This window comes from Nicotiana tabacum, chromosome 3 (genome assembly GCF_000715075.1).
Source record: "Nicotiana tabacum cultivar K326 chromosome 3, ASM71507v2, whole genome shotgun sequence".
NCBI lineage: Eukaryota > Viridiplantae > Streptophyta > Magnoliopsida > Solanales > Solanaceae > Nicotiana > Nicotiana tabacum.
Window position 1 is genome coordinate 209,037,412 of NC_134082.1, and position 27,246 is coordinate 209,064,657.

The 27,246-nt window shown below is 40.2% G+C and overlaps 1 protein-coding gene across 2 annotated transcripts; it reads right to left on the reverse strand.

Moving 5' to 3' along the window:
- Window positions 1–20,408: 20,408 nt before the first annotated feature.
- Window positions 20,409–25,923, reverse strand: LOC107829302 (mediator of RNA polymerase II transcription subunit 4-like). Of its 2 annotated transcripts, none has more exons than XM_075250513.1 (2): window positions 25,751–25,923; window positions 20,409–24,811 (listed from the first exon to the last, which is right to left on the reverse strand). In XM_075250513.1, exon 2 carries the CDS (start codon window positions 24,587–24,589, stop codon window positions 23,624–23,626), a length of 966 nt encoding a protein of 321 aa, XP_075106614.1. In that variant the 5' UTR covers window positions 24,590–24,811; window positions 25,751–25,923; the 3' UTR covers window positions 20,409–23,623. The 2 variants fall into 2 exon arrangements, with proteins under 2 accessions (XP_075106614.1, XP_016512257.1); XM_016656771.2 differs by having other exon boundaries at window positions 20,409–24,843.
- Between the last annotated feature and the right edge of the window lie 1,323 nt (window positions 25,924–27,246).

Below are 27,246 nucleotides of genomic sequence, written 5' to 3' on the forward strand. Positions count from 1 at the left end.
TTTCAAACCTTGCTTTTATTAATCGTTTTTCAAACACTTGTGTATTTAAACTTAAATACCCGATTACTTGAGTTTTACTTGCTAGTTACACAAATTCACAAAAAACTATCTGGCTGGGAACCACACTAGTGGATCTTGAGGGGTTCCTAACACCTTCGCTTTAGGATAATTTCAAGCTCTTACCATATCTCTGGTTATCAAACGTAGTTGTAGATAAACTCTATAGGTGCCCTAACGCACCTTAAAAATCATTAGGTGGCGACTCTTTTAAAAAACACAATACCCAATTCCCAAAAGGAATGAGTTGTCCCATACCCAAAATGTCATGAACCTGATTTCTGCGGAAGGGGAAAAGGGGGTGCGACATATAGGGGTGAGTCAAATCAGATGAGGCCACCCTTGCCACGATGTACTCAATGTTGTAAGCAACATATCGGGCAGTGCCGTATGGGATTAGGTGTTTGTTATACTTGTGGTTATCCGGGCCACGTTATGAAGGATTGTCCAATGAGAGGTGATGCAAGCATAGCTCAGCCAGCGGGATCTGTAGCTGGATCATCATCATCAGTATGCCCCCCTGGGCAAGGTCCCCAAGCACCAATGAGTCGTGGTAGAGGCAGAGGTGGAGCATCTAGCTTGAGCAACCCTCAGAACCGCATTTATGCGTTGGCAAGACGACAGGACCAAGAGTCATCACTTGATGTTGTTACAAGTATATTATCAGTCTCCTCCTACGATGTATATGCACTAATTGATCCAGGTTCCACCTTATCATACGTTACTCCGTTGATTGCTAGTAAGTTTGAAATAAAACCTGAATTGGTTAAACCTTTTGAGGTGTCTACACCTATTGGGGACTCGGTGATAGCTAAGCAGGTATATAGGGGTTGTATAATAATAGTTCATGGTCGACCTACCGTAGCAGACTTAATCGAGTTAGATATGGTAGAATTTGATGTTATAATGGGTATGGATTGGTTGGCTTCTTGTCATGCCAACGTTGATTGTAAATCAAAGATAGTCCAATTTCAATTTTCAGGGGAGCCTATTTTGGAGTGGAAAGGTAACACGGCATCTCCGAGAGGTAGATTTACTTCCTATCTCAAGTCAAGGAAGATGATAAAAAAGGGTTGTATTTATCACTTAGTTCGGGTTCAGGATGTGGAAGTAGAGTCACCAACTATTCAGTCCATCCCTGTGGTAAATGAGTTTCCAGATATCTTCCCTGATGAACTTCCGGGTCTCCCGCCAGAGCGAAAAATTAAGTTTTCTATTGACCTACTACCAGATACTCACCCGATATCTATTCCTCCCTATTGAATATCCCCCACATAGTTGAAAGAGTTGAAAGAACAACTAAAGGCTTGCTTGAAAAAGGTTTTACCATACCTAGTACTTCACCGTAGGGAGCACCTGTGTTGTTTGTAAGGAAGAAAGATGGTTCCTTACAAATGTGTATTGATTATAGGCAATTGAATAAGGTGACGATCAAGAATAAGTACCCGTTCCCGAGGATTGACAACTTATTTGATCAGTTGCAAGATTCCAAGTTCTTTTCAAAGATGAACTTGAGGTCCGGGTACCATTAGGTAAGGGTTAAGGATAAAGATATTCCGAAAACAACATTCAGGACTAGATGTGGGCACTTTGAGTTTTGGGTTATGTCGTTCGGTGTGACCAATGCCCCGGCAGTATTCATGGATTTGATGAACCGTGTGTTCAGGCCTTTCTTAGATCTTTGTAATTGTATTTATTGACGATATTGGTATATTCTCGTTCAGAGGATGAGCATGTTGGTCATCTGCGTACTGTGCTCAAAGTTCTACAAGAAAGGAAGTTGTATGCAAAATTTTCTAAGTGTGAATTCTGGTTGAACTCTGTAACTTTCCTTGGGCATATCATTTCGGGTGAAGGCATCCGGGTGGATACATAAAAGATTGAGGCAGTAAAGACTTGGCCTAGGCCCACAACACCGACGGAGGTACGTAACTTTCTTGGGTTGGCAGGTTATTACAGGAGATTTGTGGAAGGATTTTTTTCCCTTTCAGCACCTTTAACAAAGTTGACTCAGAAGGGAGCAAAATTCAATAGACTGATGCTTATGAACGGAGTTTCCAGGCATTAAAGGACGGGTTAACTTTAGAAATGGTTCTAATGCTCCCAAAAGGGATCGATGGTTATGTTATCTATTGCGACGCTTCAGGCATTAGATTGGGTTGTGTGCTGATGCAACATGGTAAGGTTGTGGCTTATGCTTCTAGACAACTAAGGAAGCACGAGAAGAACTACCCGACCCACGATTTAGAGTTAGTTGTGGTGATTCATGCACTAAAGATGTGGAGGCACTACTTTTATGGCATTCATGTTGAAAACTATACGGATCATAAGAGCCTCTAGTACATCTTCAATCAAAAGGAATTGAATCTTCGTCAAAGAAGATGGTTGGAGCTACTTAAAGACTATGACGTTGATATTTTATACCATTCGGGGAAGGCGAACATAGTAGCCGACGCCCTCAGCCGTAGATTTATGGGTAGTCTGTCGTATTTACGGCCAGAAAAGAGGGGAATAGCCCATGAGGTTCATCAGCTAGCTAGTCTTGGAGTTTGGTTACTAGACTCAGGTGACATTGGAATTACTCTTCAGGATACGGCAACATCCTCTTTAGTAACTGAAGTAAAGGAGCGTCAGTACGAGGATCCTGTGCTAGTTCATTATAGAGATACCACTCTTCAGAAGGAGAAGACACCATTTGAAATTAGCGAAAATGGGGTTCTCAGATATCAAGGGCGATTATGTGTGCCTAATGTTGCAGGGTTGCGTCGGTAGGTTATGTGAGAAACTCATTATTCCCGTTATTCTATCCATCCAGGAGCGACAAAGATGTATCATGACATCAGGGAAATATATTGGTGGGACGGAATGCAAAAAGATATAGCAGAATTTGTTGCTCAGTGCCCTAACTGTCAGCAGGTTAAGATTGAGCATCAAAAACCCGGTGTATTATTGCAGGCTATGGAGATTCTGACTTGGAAATAGGAAATAATCAATATAGACTTCATCGTAGGCTTACCTCGTACCCAGCGTAAGTTCGATTCGATATGGGTGATTGTTGACAGGCTCACAAAGTCAACCCATTTTCTGCCCATTTGAACTACATATTTCTCAGAAGATTATGCGAGGCTTTATATCAAGGAGATAGTACGACTGCATGGTGTCTAATATCTTGGATAGAGGAGCCCAATTTACAGCTAACTTCTGGAGGTCCTTCCAAAAGGGATTGGGGACTCAAGTAAGTCTTAGTACAACATTTCATCCCCATACAGACGGACAGGCTGAGCGTACTATTTAAACACTGGAGGACATGTTGCGAGCTTGTGTAATAGACTTCAAAGGTAGTTAGGATGATCATCTGCCGCTTATTGAGTTTGCGTATAATAATAGCTACATTCCATCATTCAGATAGCTCCATACGAAGCTCTTTACGGACAAAAGTGTAGGTCGCCTATAGGGTGGTTCGACATTGGAGAATCTGGATTACACAGGCCAGACATGGTTTCGCAAGCCATAGAAAAGTAAAGATGATTTAGGATCGACTGTTGACAGCTCAGAGTCGTCAAAAATCATATTTTGACATGCGGCGATGAGATTTAGAGTTCAGGGTTGATGACTGGGTATTCTTAAAGGTGTCGCCTATGAAGGGTGTGATGAAGTTTGGCAAGAAAGGAAAACTTAGCCCACGGTATATTGGGCCTTATAGGATCATTCGGAGAGTGGGCCGAGTAGCTTATGAATTTGAATTGCCCTCAGAATTGGAGTCTGTCCATCCAAATTTTCACGTATATATGTTACGAAAGTGCATTGGCGATCCTACCCAAGCGGTGCCCATGAATGATATACAGATTACAGAGAACTTATCATACTAGAAAATTCCGATTGCCATCCTAGACCGACAAATCCGCAAGCTGCGAAATAAGGAGTTAGCCTCCGTGAAAGTGCTTTGGAGAAACAACAATGTGGAAGAGATGACTTGGGAGGCCGAGGAAAATATGAAGTCTAGACATCCCTACTTATTTCCTCCTCCAAAGAAGGGTCCGCCTGAGACGTCATAATTATAAGGTACGTGTATAAACTATTGTGTTGATTATTATCATTGGTTATGTGAGGCCATTGTCGTTATTAATAACTGTGATCCGGTGTGGCGTTGGATTATTAAGCTTCTACAGGGAGAGTTGGTAGTAGTGTTGTTACAAAGGCGACCCTCCCAAAGTTATATAGATCACGGGGAGTTGAACATTCGAGGACGAATGTTTCTAAGGGAGGAAGGATGTTACATCTTGTATTTTCGCACGTAAAATTTCGTCTTCAAGTTAACTGACGTAGACTCGGGGATGAGATCATCTTGACGTTAACGTACTTACGCTATTTATAACAAGTGATAAATAAGTGTTATGAAGGATAAAGGGGTACACGGATTAAAGGAAACGAGTTTCGTTGAAAGTGGCCAATTTGGAATAAAATACGGGTCGAGCGATAATACCCGATAATTATGAACTAGTACCATGCAAGGTACCATATGACCACGGTAGTATAATATATAAAGTATATATGAAGTATTTTAAAAATAAATAGAATTTTAAGTAATTTGTGGCAATTTTTAAATTATGCGGGTAATTGATTAATTACCGGATAACAGGACATTACCCAGTTAACTAATAAATGGATAAAAACTATAAACTATACCACCCTCCAACGTGGCACAAAGCCACTAATTAGGGAGGATGATTCATAATATACATTTATAGATGTCTTCAAAGTAAGTCATAAGAAAGATTTATGAAGTCTTATCCATAAAATGTTGAATAAGACTTCAAAGCCAAGAATTTATAAAAAGCAAACCTTAAAACGTTAAAGCCACTGATTCCAAGCCAAAAGTTAACAAAGATAAAGACTTGAAAAGTTTTATCTCTTTTCAACGTTAGGGACTTCTGATCCTTGGTAATATTTAAAAGACAATTTGTCTTTAAGAACAAAAAAATCATTCAAGAACAGAATGGAAATCAAAATTTGTCCAAAATTTCAAGACCAAGCAAAGTTCGTCTAATTTCAAAGAAATTCAGTGTAATTCGTAGAAGTAGATTCGTTCAAGTAATTCCAGGAACAAGTATGTTAAGGTCCTTTCTTCTTTTTTTTGGCATGGTCCAAATTATACTGAAGAAACGAGCAAGCACATAGTTTTCTATAAATTACTCTATTCATAGAAATAGTAGGGGTGTCTATATTCTTGATTCCCCATGAGAATTATTATTATCTTCTGTTCATGGGTCTCAGAATAATACGCAGTTGGAAAAGTTTATACGGAAGGAATATCGAGATTATTATGTATTTTTCATGCATTTCACTCATTTATACATGTGCATTGACCCATGATCAGATGGCGTTATATATACGTATATATGTAAATATATGTATATGGGATACGGGAAAAGGTTACGGCGTTATATACGCACCACCACCTGATCAGCTGGTATATGATGATGATGTTGCCCACAGTGGCTGAAATATGATTCAAACGGTGTTACATATGCGTAAATATGTATGTATACGTATATGAGATATGGAAAAGGTTACGGCATTATATACGCACCACCACATGATCAGCTGGTATATGTTGATGATATTGCCACAGTGGCCGAGATGATATGATGGGATGCCCTCATAGACTTGATGATATTATGTACACCTATACCTATGCATGGCATGACATTTAAACGCACGTGCATGACGTTATAAACATTTCAGAATTTACAAAGTTATTCAGATTTAAAGATGTGTTTCAGTGTTCCATGTTTCATCTATGTCTTTTACGTACTAATTTCCATGTCTTACATACTCAGTACATTTTTCGTACTGACGCCCTATTTCACGGGGCCTACATTTCATGCCTGCAGGTGCAGGCAGGCAAGATGACGATCCCCCTTCTTAGGATACCTGATCAGCTAGAGTTGGCGTGCTCCATTTGATCCGGAGCTGCTTTTAATATTGGTACGATACGTTTGTACATATATATGTATATGGGTATGACGTGGCTCAGTCCCATCTTTATACAGTTATATTTCTATTAGAGGTCTGTAGACAGTATGTCTAATTGTGTTGTATGTGGCCTTGTCGGCTTTCAGTTTTGGATATATAATTATCTATAGTAGCCTTGTCGGCTCGCCCACTGTATTCTACACGTATACGTATATATGCCTTGATGGCAGGTTTCCTTCACGTATGTTATTTTCATAACACAACAGATATTATACAGGTTCATATCTTAGACGCATGCTTAAAGGTGTTTGACAAATAGGACTCAGGTACCCATCGCGTCCTATCGGTTTGGGTCATGACATGTGGCATTAAGAATACCAAAGGCTTATTGCAAAAACTCAAAACAAGAAGCTACGAACATAAAATAAGAAGCTAAGAAAATGAAAAATGCGGAAAGTAAAATGAATATGTACAAGAGGGGATTTAATCGAATATACAATAGGGGAGATGAATATATACATAAGAACGTATATTTTATATACAGACTCAAGGTAAAAAAGTACGAAAAATGCAATGAAATGCTGAAATTATATACATACCAAAGATAAAAAAGAAAGAAAGAAATCATAAAATCTGTCATATGTACAGTCATCCAAATCCAAATAGGGTTACCCCCTCAAATGAAAGTTGGCATTGTCCTCAATGCCAACTAACCAAAATAAGCACAAAAATAGAGGAAAGAGGAAAAAGAAACTCCCTATGGGCCGTCCGTTTGCATGGGATCCTGAGTCTGGGTCCCTAGGTCCTCTGTATGCTTCGGGAACCTGAGACTTGCTCCATGTGATATGTGGCTCTGCTCGGACCTGGGCTTGGACTTGGATTGGCTCCTGGTCTGCCTCCTGGGGCTGGCTAGAGGGATCTCCCGGTGGGTCCTCCAATTAAATAACTGCATCATCAGACTGGGGGATCACCCTCTTCCTCATGGGAGGCCTCTCGGACTGCTCTGGCTGGGACTGGATTGTTGGTGCTGGGTTATGCAGTAGCAAATCTAAAGGCAGGTGATCCGCCTTCAATCTCTCAACCTCGAACCGTAACTCCTTCACCGACTCTTTGGAAGCCCGAGTCTTCCTCATCTTCTTTGCCTCCCTAGCAAGCTCCATGTGAATCAACGTCGTCTTTAAGCAATTTCTAGTTCTCAAGGATCTTCTTCTGGTTGTCCAGAAGATCCTTGAGAGTGTCCTCAATGGACTCTGGGACCTATGGAGGAGGAGGTGCTGACTGAGCTGCCACAGTAGTAGATAATACAGACAGCTTAGAAGTAGCTGTCTGCATCCAGCTATTGATGCTGGTGAGGGCCTGGCTTAGACGGTGGGCAGTCAATGGATAGGCAGTGGTGGAGGGTATCTCTAGAGCTGTGGAAATGGATGGACCTGGGGCAATGTCTGCTAAAGTGGAAGGAGGCTACGGAGTAGTCACTACCACTACTTGCTCTTCAGACTGCCAGTTGAAGTAGTGGATTTGCCTTTGAAGTGCTTGCCCTTAAGGTTGTCATCACTTTGTAGGTTGTACCATGAGAAAGATGTTTTTGCCTTCACTTTCACATCAAATTTGCGTTTCTCCACATTTAGGTCCTCTAAGTACATCGTCAGGAAGTTGCGGAATGGGTAAGACCTATCACCCTCATTCACTACCCGTGTAATAATCCAGGACATCACATTCTCGACATTGATCGGGTACCCCGCCATGATGGATTCTACCAAGATCGCCTAGTGAATTGGGAGTGAGTTGTCATGGGCGATAGGGTCTAGCCTGCTGCACACAAATGTCTCCCACCCCTTAGCCTCAAAGTTCAATATTCTCCTCAATATCTTCACCCCCGTAGTCAACCACTCGGGGGTGGTACCTGGGATTGCCAAGTATTCCGCCAACCACAGACGGGCTTCTTCACCCAACTTCATCTTTTCCAAGTATAGGGACTCATCCTCCTCCGTAAAGTCTAAGTAGTCATTGATGGTCTTGCCATCAAACTTCACCTTTAAATTCCGCACTTTGGTAACTGTGGTACCCTTTTTGATGTGGGACACATTGTTGTAGAACTCTTTCACCAAGTGCTCATTTGCGTCATCCACATGGCCTTTGAAGTAGTCCTATCCAACTTTATCTCTGAATTGACTCAACACATTGGGGTTGTGAGGCAGAAGGTCCCGGGTGATGATTTTTCGCTCAGGTATCAATCTCTTCTCGGGCCACCACTCTCTGAATTTGTGGTAGGCAATCTCACTGATAAAACGGTCCCCCCATGCCTCCGATTTCCTAGTCCTCTCCACCCCACATACTTGGGGCTCACCCCCTTCTACTTATTCCCCTTCTTCTGCTATTGCACCCTCTCCAGATAATGAAGCTGTAGGAGAGGTGGAGTACTCATCTCCACTACCTTCAGCTGAGCCCTTAGACGACTCAGAAGATATATGGACTGAGGTTTGGGCAATGGGGGAGGTTGGAGGTGTATCTCTCAACCTGTTTCTCTCTGGCCATTCAGGAACATACTCTGGCACGGAGCCTGAAGATGCCTCCCGGGAAGGCTCATACTTACTCCCCGATTGGTCAATGGCTCTGTCAACAGCTCTTATGATACTCCTTATGTTCTTTATGTTTTGTTCGACTTGTGGGGTCAATTTGATCATTCCTTGTCCCCTACCCCGGGAGGACTCTCCTCTTCCAGATTGTTTACCACATTTGCCTCGAGATTTTACCATTGTCTGCAAACAACATTCAGTCATGCTTTGTTAGTATCAATAGAAACCATGAAATTCAAAGTTGCAGAAAAAATATGTTGCAGACGGTTGAAATATTGCAGTGTGCGAACCGCACAAAATGTAGTGTGACCACAAAAAGGCCATCGCGGACCGCACAAACTCCATCGCGGTCCACACAGAAGTGGGGTTCAGACTACCCACTCTCTGAATCTATGCACCGCGGACCGTACAAAATGCCAATACTGTCCGCATTGAGGCACCGCGGACCGGACAAAATCCAATGCAGCCGCGGTCCTCAAATGTCAACATTCAGAACTTTGATCATTGCGGTCGGCACAAAATAGCATTGCGGACCGCATAAAATCCACCGCGGTCCGCACTGAGTGCCCAGCAGCAATACCAACCTAGGGTTCATGCTTTTTTCGATTTTTGTCCAATTATGCACCTATTAATGATTCCCTAAGTGTTGGCTCAATGTGTTAACTACCTAGCCCTACTTAAAACAAAAATTAACTAACATATGCTAAAAGCTTGAAAGAAATACGGACAGGGAAAGAAGAAGAAATAAGAAAAACAAAAATTCAAAGAAAATAATAAAATTGAACTATTAAAAAGAAGTTAACGTTACCAGAAATGAGATGCAGAGTTGATTAGTGAACTTTAGTAGTTAATAGCATGCAGATTAGAGAGATGAGCAGTAACTTTTGTGCCTCTGAGATGAAAAGGGTCGAAAGTTCAAATGTAGGGCCTCAGGTTCTATTTATAGAAAAAGGTCCTGGGGCCCAGCTTACCTACCTACCGCGGACCGTACAAAATGGCATCGCGGTCTGAGGTGCTCAGAATCATGAGGCACAGAGAAGTTGACCACTACGGACAGCACAAAATGCAAAGTGGCCGCAGTGGACCACCGCGGACCGTACAAAATGCAATGCGACCGCGGTAGAAAACTTCAGAGAGTCCTAACTTTTGTCAAATCACCAGTGCGGTCCACATTGATTTCTTTCCCCAGCACAAAGGTCTTTGCGGCCACACAAAATGAGTGCGGTCCACATTGCCAACTTCAGAGAGTGGTCATTTTTTTCATTTGTTCCTGCACTGCATCAACACAATCCTACAACATCTCACAACCAGTCAGTCCAAAAATAAATCCTACACTACAATGAAAATCAAAAAAATCAAGAAGAAAAACACATGGGTTGCCTCCCAAGAAGCGCCAGATTTAACGTCGCGGCATGACGCAGGTTACCATTAAATCATTTCAGATGAAGAAGTGCCACCACATGGCTGTCATCAATTTTTCCCAGGTAGTGCTTGACCCTGTGCCCATTTACTCTGAAAACTTCCCCATTTTTGTTCTTTAAGTCAAGTGTACCAAACGGGGTCACAAACACCACTTCAAAAGGTCCACTCCATTTTAACTTAAGCTTTCCCGGAAACAGACGTAGCCGAGAGTTGAACAAGAGAACCTAATCACCCACTTTGAACTCTTTGCCACGAGCATATTTATCATAAAGGTACTTCATCTTGTCCTTGTATAAGGATGAACTGGAGTAGGCATGGAAGCGGAATTCATCAAGTTCATTAAGCTGCTCCACACGAAGATTTGTTGCCACATCCCATTCAAGATTTAACTTCCTCAAAGCCCACATGGCCTTGTGCTCTAACTCAACCGGTAGATGGCAAGCTTTCCCAAACACCAACCGATACAGAGACATACCAATCAAAGTCTTGTAAGCAGTCCTATAAGCCCATAGAGCATCATCCAACTTGTTTGACCAATCGGTCCTATTTGCATTGATCGTCTTTGACAATATACTCTTGATTTCCCTATTTGAGACTTCAACTTGGCCACTCACTTGAGGGTGATAAGGAGGAAAAGCGGGTCTCCATACTTTGCAAGCAAAGTGTCAAAAGCTCTATTACAAAAATGAGACCCTTATCACTTATGATTGCACGAAGAGTGTCAAACCTTGTAAAAATGCTCTTCTTGAGGAACCCAACAACACTCTGTGCCTCATTGTTGGGTAAAGCCACGGCTTCAACCCACTTTGAAACATAGTCAACCGCCACAAGAATGTATTTGTTCCCACACGAGCTTACCAACGGGCCCATAAAATCAATGTCCCATACATAAAAAATATCAACCTCAAGAATGGTATTGAAAGGCATCTCGTCTTTCTTCGAAATTCCACCCGCTCTTTGACATTCGTCACACCTCTTTACAAGTTCACTTGCATCTTTACACAAAGTTGGCCAATAAAACCCACAACTAAGAACTTTAAAAGTCGTCCTTGCCCCGTCATGATGGCTACCATAAGGAGATGAATGACAAGCCTCCAAGATATTCAATTGCTCTTCCTCCGGGATACACCTTCGGATCACACCATCCGTGCAAATCTTGAACAAATACGGCTCATCCCAATAGAAATCCAAACTATTCATTTTGAGCTTCTTCTTTTGGTTAGAAGAGAGCTCATATGGGATTATACCAGTCACAAGAAAATTAGCAACATCTGCAAACCATGGCATATCATTCACCGACACTGAAAGGAGTTATTCGTCGGGAAATGAATCATTGATCTCTAGGCCATCACGAGGCCTCCCCTCCTTCTCCAAGCGGGACAAGTGGTCCGCCACTTGGTTTTCACTACCCTTCCAGTCCATAATCTCCAAATCAAACTCTTGAAGTAACAAGACCCATCGCATCAATCTAGCTTAGGAATCCTTCTTCGTCATCAAGTACCAGAGTGAGGCATGATCGCTATGGACTATGACCTTGGCACCCATAAGATACGGCCAAAATCTCTCCATTGCGAACACAATAGCCAAAAGTTCTTTCTTGGTCACCGTGTAGTTCACTTGAGCATCATTCATTGTCTTGCTCACGTAGTACACCAAATGAAACATTTTGTTCACTCTTTGACCCAAAACCGCCCCAACCGCAACATCGCTCGCATCACACATGAGCTCAAAGGGCAAGCTCCAATTAGGTGCGGTAATGATATGAGTGGTGGTCAACTTGTGCTTGAGAAGTTCAAAGGCTTGCATACATCTCTCATCGAACATAAACTTGGCATCCTTTTCCAATAGCTTGTATAAGGGGTTCACTACCTTCGAAAAGTCTTTGATAAATCTCCGGTAGAACCCCGGATGCCCAAGAAAACTTCTAACTCCCTTGACAGAGGTAGGGGAGGGAGCCTTGAAATCACATCAATTTTTGCTTTGTCTACCTCAATACCATGCTTTGAAATTTTATGCCCAAGAACTATGCCCTCTTCCACCATGAAGTGGCATTTCTCCCAATTAAGAACAAGATTGGTTTCTTCACAACGGGCCAAAACTCTATCAAGATTTTTCAAATACTCCTCAAATGAGTCACCCACAACACTAAAGTCGTCCATGAACACCTATAGAATATTTTCCACCATATCGGTGAAAATGGCCATCATACACCGCTGAAATGTAGTCGGTGCATTACACAACCCACAAGGCATCCGAGAAAAGGCCAAGGTGTCATATGGACAAGTGAATGTGGTCTTCTACTTATCTTTCGGAGCAATCAAAATTTGATTATATCCAGAATACCCATCCAAGAAATAGTATAAGGTACGCCTAGCAAGTCGGTCTAACATCTGATCAAGAAAAGTGGGGGATGGACATCGTCGGACTTCTTCCATCGGCACCAGGTAAGGCTCAATTTGTCTTATTTATCACTGGCTATTTCTCTAAATGGGTTTCATCACATGCATACAAGAAGGTCAAGGAGAAGGAATTCATTGACTTCATTTGGGACCACATCATATGTCAGTTCGGGATACCATCCGAAACTGCATATGATAATGAAAAATAGTTTATTGGCAATAAAGTGACCAAATTTCTTGAAGACCATAAAATCAAAAGGATCTTGTCAACACCTTATCACCCTAGTGGGAACGAACAAGCCGAATCGACCAACAAAACTATAATCCAAAACCGTAAGAAAAGGTTACCTAGCGCTAAGGAAAAATGGAAAGAGATCCTGCCCGAAGTTCTTTAGGCATATTCCACAACTTCAAAGTCCAGTACCGGGGCTACCCCATTCTTACTGGTTTATGGCACCGAAGATCTAATACCGACCGAAGTCGGGGAGCCGAGTATCAGATTACAATATGCAACGAAGGAATCAAATGACGAGGTCATGAATACAAGTTTGAAGCTATTGGATGAAAGGCGTGAAGCTGCCCTTATTCGATTGGCCGCCCAAAAGCAACGGATCAAAAGGTACTACAATCGAAGGGACAATCTTCGATACTTCAATGTCAGGGACTTAGTACTAAGGAAGGTCACATTAAACACCCGGAATCCAAACAAAGGGAAATTAGGTCCGAACTGGGAAGGGCCATACCAGATTCTCGAGATCACAGGGAAAGGGTCCTATAAGCTCGAAATGATAAACAGAGAACGACTACCGAACAATTGGAACGTAACTCATCTTAAACGATATTACTGTTAAGGTACAGCCTCATTTCAATTCTTTCTATTTTTAGACTAACACTTGCAGGTGATCGACAAGGAGCGACACGAAGCCTTTAGGTCTGAAAGCATGCGTTGCATTTTTTTTTTTCCCTTGAACCAGTTTTGTCCCAAATGGGTTTTCCGGCAAGGTTTTTAACGAGACAACAGTGGATCGTGCTAACTTAGAATCAAAGGCTGATCATAAATCGGTGTCCAAGAAAGCATTAATAGTATCCAATGTTCCTCTACAATCAACCTCTAATACTGGGGGCATTACCCTCGGATGTCAACTTTTTGCGAGGAAATTACTTCGTAATAGCAGGGTCTCGATAGGTAAGATTTGTTGTAAGGGCCAAACGGTCAAACGAACCATGACCACATAGGTTGCTCGAGCCCTGGAATAAAACATGTATGCATGTGTAACCATTTTTCACAAGAATAAAGAGAAGTACATTCCTTGAAATTATCTTATGTCTTAGAAAAAATTTCTACTTTACAATTTCGTACATTTGATCTCTTAAGAAAACGAGCTCAAGGGCCGATTATAACCAGTGTTCGGATGATCACCTCCACACTCGGGGACTGTCTTCCGAAAAACAAACTCGAACAAATCAAACTATTAATTATCTAGGGCACAAGACCTCTCAGGCAAACCCCGATTTTAAAGGCCACGACCATACCCACTCGGAGACTATTATTTTAGGAAAGCCTAGATAACTCAGGAAAGCAAAATCACTGGGCTACACCCGAATTAAAAGGCTACAATGGCATTAATATGGCTCGGAGACGTCTGAGAGCCGTAACAAAAATTAGGCCTTCAAAATTTCATAACTGGTTTTAAAGGCTACCCTCGGCAAACTACGGTCTGAGTTAATTACTTTGGGAGAAGGTTCCCGGTAACCTCGAGCCTCCAAGATGACTCAAAAATAAAAATAATGTGAAGGCGGTATTGTAAGAATTTACACAACCTAAGCCATTTCGTTCCAACCTTTGTGAATACAAGTAATAAAGCAAAGGAATATTCAAATGCCAAAAGGGAAAAGAAAGCCTTGTATATGTTTACACAATAGTCTTTTACAGAAGCCAAAATGGCTTAATTAAAAAATTTACAATGGCCAAAATGGCATCAAAAAGACACAAAAGAAAAGCAAAAAATATAAAGGCTTCATCAGAGGCAACATCTCCGCCCTCGGGAGCTTCCCCTCCTTCCGACTTACTTAAACTATCCGAGTCTTCCTCAGGAAAAGCCAGCTTTCAAGTTCCTGCTTCCTCTGCTTTGGCGTTCTCGAGTTCAGTCTGTATATCTAATCCCTGAGCATGGACTCTCTCGAGGGCTTCCCATCGAGCTTGCCACTTTGCATGATACACCATGTCTTTGGCATGCGGCTGGATGGCCTCGATGTCGACCTTATATTGGGCCACATTAGCGTTGTCTTTGGCGTTGACTGCGGCCACCTCGAGCTCATAGGCCAAGTTTGCTAATTGGGACTGAAGCTCCTCAATTTTCTTGACCTGCACTGAGGCCTTCTCTCTTGCAGCTCGGAGCTGGATCTCGGTCGACTCTAATTGTGCTTGGGCAGCTTCCCTTTTCAAGGCTAAGATGTCCATATTTTTCTTGAACTCCTCAGCCTCAGCTCGAATAGTATCTACTTGTTTCTGAAGCTTCCCAATCTGTTCAAGCCTATATCAGACCTACAGAATCGGATAGTTAGTCATTATCTCCATTTCGTCTTCATTATCGTGAAGCACTAGAAATACCTGCTCGGCCATCTCCGCATGCTCATTCCAAGCCGTTACTAGATCGGCGTGAAAAAGCTTGTAGGTATCACTTTTCTCAGTGAGGTTCTAGACCTCGGCCTCATGATGCGTTAACTCCTCCCGATATCGGAGAAAAACCTCGTGATGCAGCACCGAAGCCAGCAAGCGTAAGGGAAGATGTTATTTACAACTTTAAAAGTTAGAATATATGAGAAGGAAAGACACACGAATTTACTCGATTTAATGCTTGTTGAGCTTCATTGAATAGGCATGGGGTTTCCACCTCGTCCATTACCGCCTAATCTTCTTCGGTAACTAAACACCGAAGGTAACTAGCGACCCCATGGGGCAGAGAAAACCCAAGCATCCTCCGAGATAGAAATGATATTGACCTTCTTCGGTCAGGATTAACACTTGGGGCTGGGAATCGATCCACCAGTTTTATGCTCGATGAAGACCCGGTAGCACCCGACGATGGCTCTTTTCTTGGCACCGATAGGTCACCGAGCCTGGTGACGTCTTCCAAAGTAGAGGCTTCGACCCCATCCAAGAAGCCATGGATATCAATCACCCCCTGAGGACTCAACATACTGGCCTTATGAAGCATGGTGTCCAAAATCTAAGGAGACCCGCTGATGTCGATCACTCCAAGTTCGTCTATCGGGGCACTTTTAGCAGCTTGAGAACCATCTCCCATGGTCTCTCTCTCAATCCCCCTAACTTGGGTCATAATAGGCTTGACCCTTTCTGGCTCGGAAGCTTCAGCCAGAGCTCTCTCACTGACCTCCTCATGTCGGGATGTTTCAGCTTCAATGCCTGCCGGTTCGAGAACTTTTTGTACGATGACACCAGCTCGCACGCGGGCCACCAGTTTTGATTTATCTTCTTCTTTGGACTCATCCCTTAATCGACGGATTGAGTCCGAGGATATAGCACCGATGTCTCCCTTAGGCTTGCGCGGCCTCTTCGTCAGTTTCTTCTTTTTCGAGCCTGAGGAACTCCGAGCCCATTTCCTTTTCTTCTCTTTGGCCTACTTCGGAGCAGGTGGTCGGGGAAGGACTTCTTCACCACCAGATGGGGGCCTCATTGCAAAATCCTTCTCGAGACCTAAAAAGGAAAAAGATGAGTAAGCTCGAGAAGAAGCCCGAATGATAACCGTTCTAAGAAAGAAAACTACCATGATTGCTGGTCTCCCATCGACCCTTCGATAACTCCATCCAAGCACCCTCGGAGTATGGCCTCTGCGATACCAGACCCTCGACCCATTGCTTGAGTTCGGGGACTACTTCCGGCACCTGGGCCACAGTTGCAACACCAAAAACATAGATGAGGAAAGAAGATAAGAAGTAAAATGGCAAAATTGGACATTCAAGGTCAAGTAATACTCACTATTTGTGTTCTATTTCTCAGGAAACGGCATGTCTTCAGTAGGAATCAAGTCTGAATTCCTTATTCGGACAAATCAACCCATCCAACCTTGGTCACTAGCCTCGTCTATGCTCGAAACGGGGCCTTGCTGGCCTGGCGGGCAAGCTTGATCAGCCCTCCTCGATAGAGTCGGGGACTGTAAAGGCGCATAAGGTGATTGAGGGTGAAAGGACATCCCTCAAGTTTGCTCACGAAAAAATCGGAGGAGAATTACTATTCTCCAGAAGGAAGGATGGATCTGGCCAATGGTCATGTTGTACCTCTTGCAGAAGGCGATGATGACACGGTATAAGGGACCCAATGTGAAAGGGTAAGTGTAAACACTTAGTAAACTCTCCACGTGGGTAGTGATCCGACTCATCGGGCGAAGGTACCACAACATGTTTATCAACCCAGTGGCAATTCTCTTTAACTTTGGGAAGGAGATCATCGGTTATCATGCATATGTACCTCAAGACCGGTTCATATCGACCAGGTACTGAGGAGGTCTTTTCAATCTTAAAATCGGTGACAGTAGGGCACCCTCCTAGAACGAAATCCTCAAGGGGATGTTCTGTCGTAGCTCTATCGCCGGCAGGCCGTGAAGAAGAGGCAGCCTCCTTTTGTGGTATAATTTTAGAAGTCTTTGTCATTATAGAGCAAAAGAAAAGAGAATTAGGATGATATGCGGTTTGATAAAAGATCAAGAAATTTGGGTACAAGAATTGTAAAACAGAGAGATTTCTTTTTGAAGAGAAGCAAGAATGGGAGAAGCTTTGAACATAAAGTCTGAATAGAGGAAGGTCACAGTACGTTTAGTTTGCCGGCGACGGTTCAGAACTCATGGTGGCCGACCAGCAACTGACAGGCATTTAATACCTTGGTAACTGGACCGACGGGACGTTTCGAGTTGTTGCTTATGTCATGATTGGGTGTATCAGTAACGTTCGCCGTTTACGTCATGGCCTATCGAGGCGGAGCTGGGAAATTCATGTCGTTTCTCGTCATCTTCTCTCGGAGAAACAAGGGGACTATCTATATACGGTCAAAATCGGGCTTGCCCTTTTGTATTACTAATTGAGACCGAAACATGACAGGCCAAGTTTCAACCTCATGTTATATCGAACCATGATGCAAAGTTAGATTGTCGAGTTCGTGACCCAGAGACCGATCGAGATTGAGATCGACCAAGATCGAGACCGAGCAGGATAGAGATCGAGGAAAGCTTACCGAACCGAATAATCGAAAGCCGAAATATCAGCAATCGGGCAAGGATCACGGCGAAAATCCCGGCACGTATCAAGAAGAGGCCGATTAATTACATAATCATGAGATTTCTTACCTCATTACCAAGAGTAGGACTCCCCTACTATATAAAGGGGGTGTGATCATTTGGAAAAGAGCATCATATTCACGCAATACAAAGTAATATACTATCATTTTCTAGCTTTTATTATCTTGTTATTCTGTTCATAAGCCAGTTGAAATGTCTTTGGTTCAAGGGTGACTGAACTCAAGGGTCAAAGACTATTCAATTTGTGTTGTTTGCATTTAATATTTTATCGTCAATTTCAATACGAATTTATTCTTCTTAATTTATATCAAATTATATCACATGTCCTTAAACCGCGTATAAAATCAATTGTTATCCGATTTTACGGTAAACAATTATATTTCATTTTCAAAAATTATTGAAGAATTTATATTCGAATTCACATGGAAAAAATTTAGTGTATCGATCCTGTTCTCCGAGTTCCTTCACATAAATTATGACAAGAGAGGATCAAACATTATTATAATTTAATTTTTTTTAAGCAGACGGTAAACTTATTTCAACGCTCATTTCTTATTCAAAATCGACGCTGCTTACACTTCGCGGCAAAGTTAAACAATGAAATACGTTGTAATTTTAATTGTAATTTAAGTTCCAAAAAAGAGATCCAACCTTTTTAGGGTTTAGCGGCAGTACAAGTACCACATGGACAGGGTGAAGATAGGGATGCGTGTCATTAGCAGGATGTAATCCAGGGTTAAGCTCTAATTAAAGTTGATGAGCATGTGATTTGTGACTTTCGAGTTGTACTCTTTCGGAAATTTGTGAGAAAAAAACAGTAGGAATTTTAAATGTTTTTTTTCTCTACAAAATACGGGACAGAGTATACATAGGAGAAATTAAGGACGGAATCGGCGGCGTATGTTGTGTCCTTAATCACATGATTGTATTGCTTTTCCCACTTTAATTATTGAGCTTCATTATCATAGTTCAAAGTTTCATACATTAAATATTCTTTATTTTGGGGTGGGGAGTAGGAATTTTTAATTTGTTCGCTGTGACATTATTATCCAAATTTCTTTAATACTGATCAATCGTTTGGGGTGTCTAGGGGGGGGGGGGGGGCATAAAAAAATTCGGAGTATCAATTTAATGTGTTCCCAATTTTGTTTGGTGCCCCTATCCTCAGATTAGTTTGAAGCTAATCATATTACTACCAATTTACTTTGAGCGGCTCTTGGCTGTTCTCTTTTGGTAAATTAATGGGCAGTGCCGCCGGCATAAGCTCATTAAATTAGAAAGTTTTTTTATTTTTAAAGTTCGAACCGAATATATTTGAATTGAGAAATTTTATCTATCCCACTATAATTCTTGATAGTATGGCTCTTGGTTGTTACTTATTACATATCAAGTGGTATATGATTCAGCAAATAGGCTCCAACTTATTCGTAGCGTATTTATATTTAGTGAACTTATTGTACCTACTTTCGTCTTTTTCTTACTTACCCTAAATGATAGAGTAATCTATTAATGAAAGGATAAAGAGGAAAGGAAGAGGGTTTAACAGGCATCTACATGGGAGATACCAGGAGAATTGGGAACCCCCTTCCCCCTCCCCCCTCCCCCCCCCCCCCAAAAAAAAAAACATTATTATTACATAGAGAATCAAAAGCATCGTTTCAATAGTTTTAACTATTTTGTTTCTGTTGAAATAAAAAATTAGTTTCTGAAAATGCAAATTTATTTTTGATAAATAAGAGTTAATGTAAGAATTCATATAAAAATTACAGTACATGTATTCATTGTCGAAGGGGGGTAACAGACAAGAGTGTCGACGATTGGACGGTAGGGAAGAAAATAGCAAACCATAGGACGGTAGGGAACAAAATAATACTCTTTCCATTTCAATTACATGTGTTAGTTTGACTAAGCACGAGATTTAAGAAAGTAAGTAAATTTTTAAATTTTATGGTCTTAAACTAAAGATGTGGACAATGTACCGAAATATCTTTGAATCTTATAGTATTAGATATGCCATGTGAAAAGTTAGAGTTAAACAGTTCGCACTAAAAATAGAGAGAGACATTTTTTTTGACACAAACTAAAAATAAAATAAGAAACATAAACTGAAACAGATGAAGTAAACGATAAGGCGATAGGAAAGAAAATAGGAAAGCATGGCATCCGAAGATATGACCTAGTAGTCAATAAAATGAGTGCAAACATCGAAAAACATGTTCAAACCTCAATAAAACAAAAAATATTAGGTGATTTTTAATAAGCAAAATTACACAATAGATATTTCAAAAAGAAAAGGAGAGAGTAAAGGAAAGCGCAGGCTGAAGCTGGTCCCATGTCATGAGACGAGAAATGGAAACGTCCATTTTGGTAGTGAGTAGTGACAGTTATCTAACAGCTCATGCGCGGTTTTCTCTTATGGCCCTTCTATATGATAGGTACACCTCTTACTTGTCTCATTGTCCTTTAACTCGATAAATTTCCTTTTCAGTCATCTTTCTGTTTTTGTCCCTTTTTGGGCCACAGCAAAGCCGAGACCGTTGGATGAAATTCAAAAATAGTCAAATTTATAATTGGTAATTGAAAAATAACCATAGGTTCAAAAGTAATCGAAATTTAACCACTTTTTACGTAAAGATAAATTTGAACAAAAACACTATTTAAAATTCGAAAAATATTCTATCATAATATACTGGAATTCGAATTTTTTATATGTGAAGTTCCAACATAATATACTAGAGTTCCAGCATAATATGCTGAAAGTTCATACACATGTGCACCAATCTCCAGAAACTTTTCGTGTTACAGCAAATAATGACTATTTTTTAATGACTTTGCAAACACTAGCTATATTTTAATCACCAATCCGAAAACAGACTAACCCGTGCTATTTTCACAAAATCATTTTGCTCAAATACAAGCACATTATTTAGGCCTTCTAACAAACTTCAGAGTTTAGATAATAGAGTGTGAATGTGAAACAATGGATTGCTTTTCCCCAAATACAGGCACATGTATATTGCAGCAGGGATACCTCATCACATTTAAATGTGTTTTTTTCCCCTTACTTTTTCCCATTTATATGTCTTACTCGACTCCCTGCATAATATAAGCTATGGTTTATAGTCAGCGAGAAGTTAAATTTAGTTTCTTCCGAGAGTTTTGACTAGTTCTAAATTCATTTTTCAAGTACGTTATTTTGAGAACTAAAATCTGTAATCAAATTCATGACAATGAGACTCCCACCTATTTCTAAGAGATTCCCATTTGTACCACCATTCCACTAGAATATAAGCGTTGTGTCACATCTTTTAATTTAGAATTGGAAATTTCCTCCCCACTTCCAAATTGATTACTCAGTTTAACTAAAGGGCAATTCAGTGCACTAAGCTACTGCTGTACGCGGGGTCCGGGGAAGCGCTAGACCACAAATGTGTATCATATGCAGTCTTACCCTGCATTTCTGCATGAGACTATTACCACGGCTCGAGCTCGTGACCTCCTAGTCACGTGACAGCAACTTTACCAGTTATGCCAAGGCTCCTATTCTGATTAGTCAGTTTAACTGAAGAGAAAAATTTCAGGGGATACTGAATAGCTTATTACATGTTCCAATACCCAAATTTAACCAAATTCTTCGAGAATTCCCTCCTCTGAACTGCTTTTTGGGCTTCTTTCTATTCTTTGGAACTAAAAATGACATCCTCCACATGCGCCCAAAAGCAAGAATCCTGAGAGGGCTAACTTCTCCCATCAGCATTCAGCATATCCAACCATTCTGTCTTCATTCAACAATTTCTCCAATAATTTGTAGTTTTAAGATCTACTCGGCTTACATAGTCTCTGCTGCTTTTCATTCGCTGTATCAAACGGCTTAACTGTCCTATAGTTTGTCCCTGCATACAGCCATTGAATGAGACAAGACACCTGCTCTTTTTGTGGCTTTTTCTCTACATCTTCAACCATTCTTTTCCAGCACTCAGTGAGGTTTAGAGGTGCTTGAAACTTTCTTCTCTGTTTTTACCTCAACTCTGCTTCCTGAACTCCGTTTTCTATAAAGTCATAGACACCTTCATTCACGACTCAAAATAAGTCATATCTTTTTCATTTCATTAGCTTCTTGTCGGGATAAAATGCAATAATTTTCTTTAAGAACAACCTTCCACCCTTTTCTCCAAAATTTTGAGAGAACTCATGTGCTACTATGCTGCTATTGGATATACATATGTAGTGGAAGCAAAATGATTAAAAGAAAACAATTAACCACCCATATTATCTGCTAAAAAATGGGTTGGATAATGAACTTTTTAAAAATGGGTCAAATATGGATAAGAACCATATTATCCATTTAGAAAATAGATAACCAATGGATAACTAATGAGTTTAACTTTTATATTTGTAAAGCCTCAAATTGGGGGTTCCTCAACTTTGGGAGACTAGAATTCTCCCAAAAGTGATCATATTAAATATGGGTCAGGTCGGATAATTTATCCGTTTTTCATTACCCGCTTTCGACCCATCCCATATCCGACCCGACGAGCCCGTTTGCCACCCCTACACATATGCATGAAGTTAAGAAACATAAGAGATTTTAGGACAATTGACCAGGAAGCTTCCAGCTTTTATCAATCTGTTATATGCTTTCTGGAAATTGGTTTCCTATTCATTTCCTTTAGGTAATGTCAGCTGCCCTTGCTTGCCATTTAGGGATTTAGCTTTGTTTAAGCTGTCCATCATATCCAATTTGCTACCAGTAAAATCATCCCTGCTTGAAGGTGATCCACTCTGGAATCACTCAGCTGTGAAGTCCCATAAATCTCACCTACACTTGAGACATTCTAGTACCTGCTCATGCCTCATAGAATTAATCAAGAAAGATGTCTCTGGGCGACTCAAAACAAAGTTTCGGAACTGATTCAGGCTCCTCAAAAGAAGAACAGTCTGATTCTGTGCGCAGCAAAATGTACCACATGGCTTGTAATTACAAGAGGAACAGAATTAGCAAAGTTGTTATAAGATGGAATAAATATCTGTGGACTGGATCTTAGTTTGAGACTACGTGTAGGAAAGCATGAATTCCATGTATAACATTAGGATATGACTAGTCGGAAGACATTGCCACCAAGAGGGACGAACCAAAGTGAAGCAGGGGCACGCTAATTGAACATTTGGGAAATGTTGTCAAACAAGGTGAAAAGTAGATGGGACTCAAACTGCTCAACTGCAGTCAAGCAGAATGCACGAAGTATTACCAATATGACTAAAATAAACTTGGCTCCCTAAACCTAAATTAACACCTCAAAATCAAGACTTCACAAAATGAAATCCTTATCCTTAATGATTGCACTGAATTTCAAGTTCACTATCTGTCAATTTCGATAGAATCAATGTTGGAAATGCATTACTTTTGTTTTGTCTTCAAATATTCTCTGAATAATGGAATGATCTTACACTACAGAGAGCATAATTATGACAGCTTTTACAGGTTACAAATATAAACAAACAAAGAAACAAGCTGACAGTTTGATCTCGACTCTTCAGAACACTGTTGGGACAAAACGTGCCACATAGTTAGTGGGAGACCACATAATACATGTTATCACCTTTACACTAGCTCTCTTTATTTCTTGGGGATATCATGGTCAACAGGAGTAGGGAAACTGATAAAAAAACCTAAACTACGCACATTGTAGAGAAAGCTCAAGAACATGAAACTGAAACTCACATGTCCCCCAATTATACAGACAGAAGAGAGCAGGGGTACCTGTTGTTTGAGAGAAAATAACTCCAGTAGGGAGGCAAAAAGGGGTACCGCTGTTTTGTACTAGGAGAGGCAAACTGCATATGGCTAACATGTTTTAGCTACTCAAAACAGCTAACAACATCAATCTTCACTATCAGAGCTGGCCTCAGAACTATAATCGCTACTATCGTCCTCAATATCAAGCTGCACATGCCGAACCTGTATTGGCTCGGGCATTCTTGGCAGTCCTGGAGGAGGTACTGGTCGTGCTGGCGCTTCCTCCACTTTTGGAGGAAGTGGAAGAGAATCAACTGGAGGGAGAGCAATTGGGTCACCAGGCTTCCACCCAGGTGGAGGAAGTGGGAGGTCAGTGGGCAACTCGACAGGCATACCAGGTTTCCATCCAGATGGCACTATGATATTTGGAGGGATGAGGCCTGGAATTGCTGAAAGATTGGTTATATCTGCTGAAGGTTCAATGAGCGGCTCAATGATCTTCTCTTTGTCATCATCTGTTTTAGGTAAACCAACATCGAGATTGGCAAAATTATATAATTGAGATGCACGCATTTGCTCGTCCTGTGGAGCCGGAGGGAGTGCTCCCCGAAGAGGAGCCTGTCCAGCACCAAATTCAGGTGGTGCAAAAGTAGTGTAGCTTATCCTATGAGCATATGACAATATGTCAGATAATTTCAACTGAGTTGCCACAGTTGTTACTGAAGATTCATCAATATCATTTTCCAACTTCACCCGTTTGGGGCGGCGATAATCAGAGTAATCATCAACAAGATTGTCAAGAACACGCTCAGCTCCTTTGAGTTTATTGGCGAAAGCAAGAATTGCAGAATCATTTGACCTAATTTCACGGGTGACTTTTTGCTTCTCATCTTGAAGATCAAGAATTTCTTGCAATTCGGCAACTGCTTCAAACAGCTGTGTCTGAAGAGAAGTAAACACAGAAAGGGTTTCTTTTGAGGATGATGGGTAGGAATCTTGAGGAACCGGTGCTGCAGAAGGCAGAAATGCAGGGAAAGAGCCTCGAAAAGCACTAAGCCAATGAGATCGGTTAGGTGAGACTTCAAAGAGTCTTGAAGAAAGAGATGCCATTTGAATAAGAAGAGACTGAGCTCTAGAGAGAGGTGGGAGTAGAGGAAGCAACGTTGATGAGGTGGTAGTGGTAGTTAATATATTTGCCTGTTGATGGGGTTGAAGATGTTGCGACACTTGCGAGGAGAACTTAGGAGGAGCGGTTGGGTTTTGAAGAGAAGGTGAACTGGGAGTTGGCAGGCCAAGCCGGGCCGGCGATTGCAAAAGTTGGTGTTGAACATTCTGTAACATCTTCAAACACCAAGGTTGAAAAACTAGAAATGGTAGGGGGGAAAAAACATATGGTCAACAAAAAAATTTAGCAATGAAACACAATATTAATATACTACTGAAAGAACAACATCCTTTTCCAAGAGAGAGTTAGAGAGGAATAAGCACACACACCTATGAAAGAGGAGAAGACTTCCAAAATTCAAACTTCTTTTTTGTAAAAGGTAACGGCGAAAATTCAAACTATTACATTAATAAATTGAATACGAAAAATTGCTCATTGAACAAATATATAAATGATTCAATTAGCATGAAGCAGAAATTTTAGGACTATGCAAAGGACAATGAGAAAGAATATAAGAAACCAATTGGAGAACATCAACTAGCACTAAAAAGAACCAACAGAAAAATGCGAAAAACTGATGTAGTAATATATACCCAAAGAGTACAACATTTTTAGTATCAACACTCAATTTCCTAGACAACTCACTAGCATAAGATTCTTGCCCACAAAAAAAATTAATCAAGGCATTTCAAAGGCAAATTGTGTAGGATACCCTTAATAAACCTAGAATCCAATAAGATCAACCACTGGAAGCAAATGCAGAAAACAGTGCATGACCCACCAAGTTTGAAACTTTACTCAACACAACATTCAGATACTTCCGAGGGTTTATTGGAACCAGACTCTCTAACCGGGGTAAGGTATGCGTATACACTATTTCCCCATACCATACAATGTCGGATAATACTGGGTATGTTGATGTTGTTAACATTCAGATAATTAAAATAAAACTAACAAATGACATGACTCCTAAAACAAAAAGCGACATAGCAATTTCAAAAGCTAACAACCAGTTACTAATGACTTGCACAAAAGTTTTAGAAACTGGGAACAGCCGGAAAATGGAAACCACATAAAAATAAAAGAAGAAAAATAATGGGGCGTACCTTGGTTTGTTGAAGAAAATGGACGAATCAATTGTTTGGGTCTCGTTTACAGGCTATTCTTTCAGCGAGAACACAGAGGACAGAGAAAAAACTTGGGCGAAGATCTGAAAGACGGGTTGATATGAGCCATGATATTGGGCTAACTACTCCTTTTGATTTGAAACGAGACATATGCTGGGATTTTGGCCCAGAAAATAGCCCTATAGATATTAATACCAAATAGCCAATAAATATATATCACAATAATAATGTGTATCTTTTCTTCCTCCTTGAGTATATTAATATTAAAATTTTATTTTCTTTCTTTGTATATCTAAAATATGAAATCATATATATAGTTATTAAACATTTATACAGTCTTTGATCAATATATATTACAATAAAAAATAATTATATTATTTGTATATCGCAGTGTATAACACATAGAATATATAGCAAATATTTATTTTCATTCTTTGTATATCAAAATTTATTTACTCCTATAATTATATTTATTATTTTTATATTTAAAAACATGCTCTAAACTTGTTATATCAAAAATTTATTTTCCTTCTTTGATTAATAAAAAAAATTGAAGTAAGTTTATTCAGAATGAATTTCGCCTCTTAAAATCAATTGGACGATTTGATTCCATTTTAATCTTATGTTGCCAAACCTAACAATGTATATCACGATATACAATATGATATATATACAGGTATACATGGTGATATACATAGAAGCACACCACCTCAAATACATATATTTGGAATAGGTAATAAGAAGAAGAAAATTAGAGCCTGCCAAAGAAATACAAATCAAATCGAAAAAGCAACAATCCAATGAATTTAATAAAGTAACTCATACATGATTCTATGATAATAATTGTTTTGGTACAGTCTGCTTTACCATATACATTTTTCATATAATAAACCTGTAAAAAGTTTCAGTTTTTAAAATGCCGCTAAAGTTTTTAGATATTAATTTTTATAAAAAGTTATTCCTAAATTGATATTTTTACAATCGCGCGCGAAACACGATTAGTTCACTAGTACATAGTATAAATGAAAAAAGCAAGAAGCTCAAGAGCCAATTATTCAAAAGAAAAAGACATACAAATCCGGTTATTAATTACTGCATACATAGCAGCTAGCAACCTAATTAAAGAAATCTTTTACAAGGATTATATTTATATATATATTTTTTTTAAATTAGTTTCCACCATCCTTTCCAATAAGATCTTTCAACAAATTTCCAGTAAGACGGAAGCATCTGTTAGCTTCAAGTTTTCACGTATTAATTTTGATGATAACAAATCAATATAATTATTAATCAAAAAACCTTTATTTGTGATAATCTTATTTTTGCACAAATTTATTTAAGAAAAAAGAAGCTGATAAAGATCCAAACAAATATGAGAAAGAGAATATTTTGTGAAGAATTTATCAATGAAGATTATTTTTAGAAATTTAATCTCCAAGCGTCATAGAAGGAATAATATTTGAAAGTGAAATTTC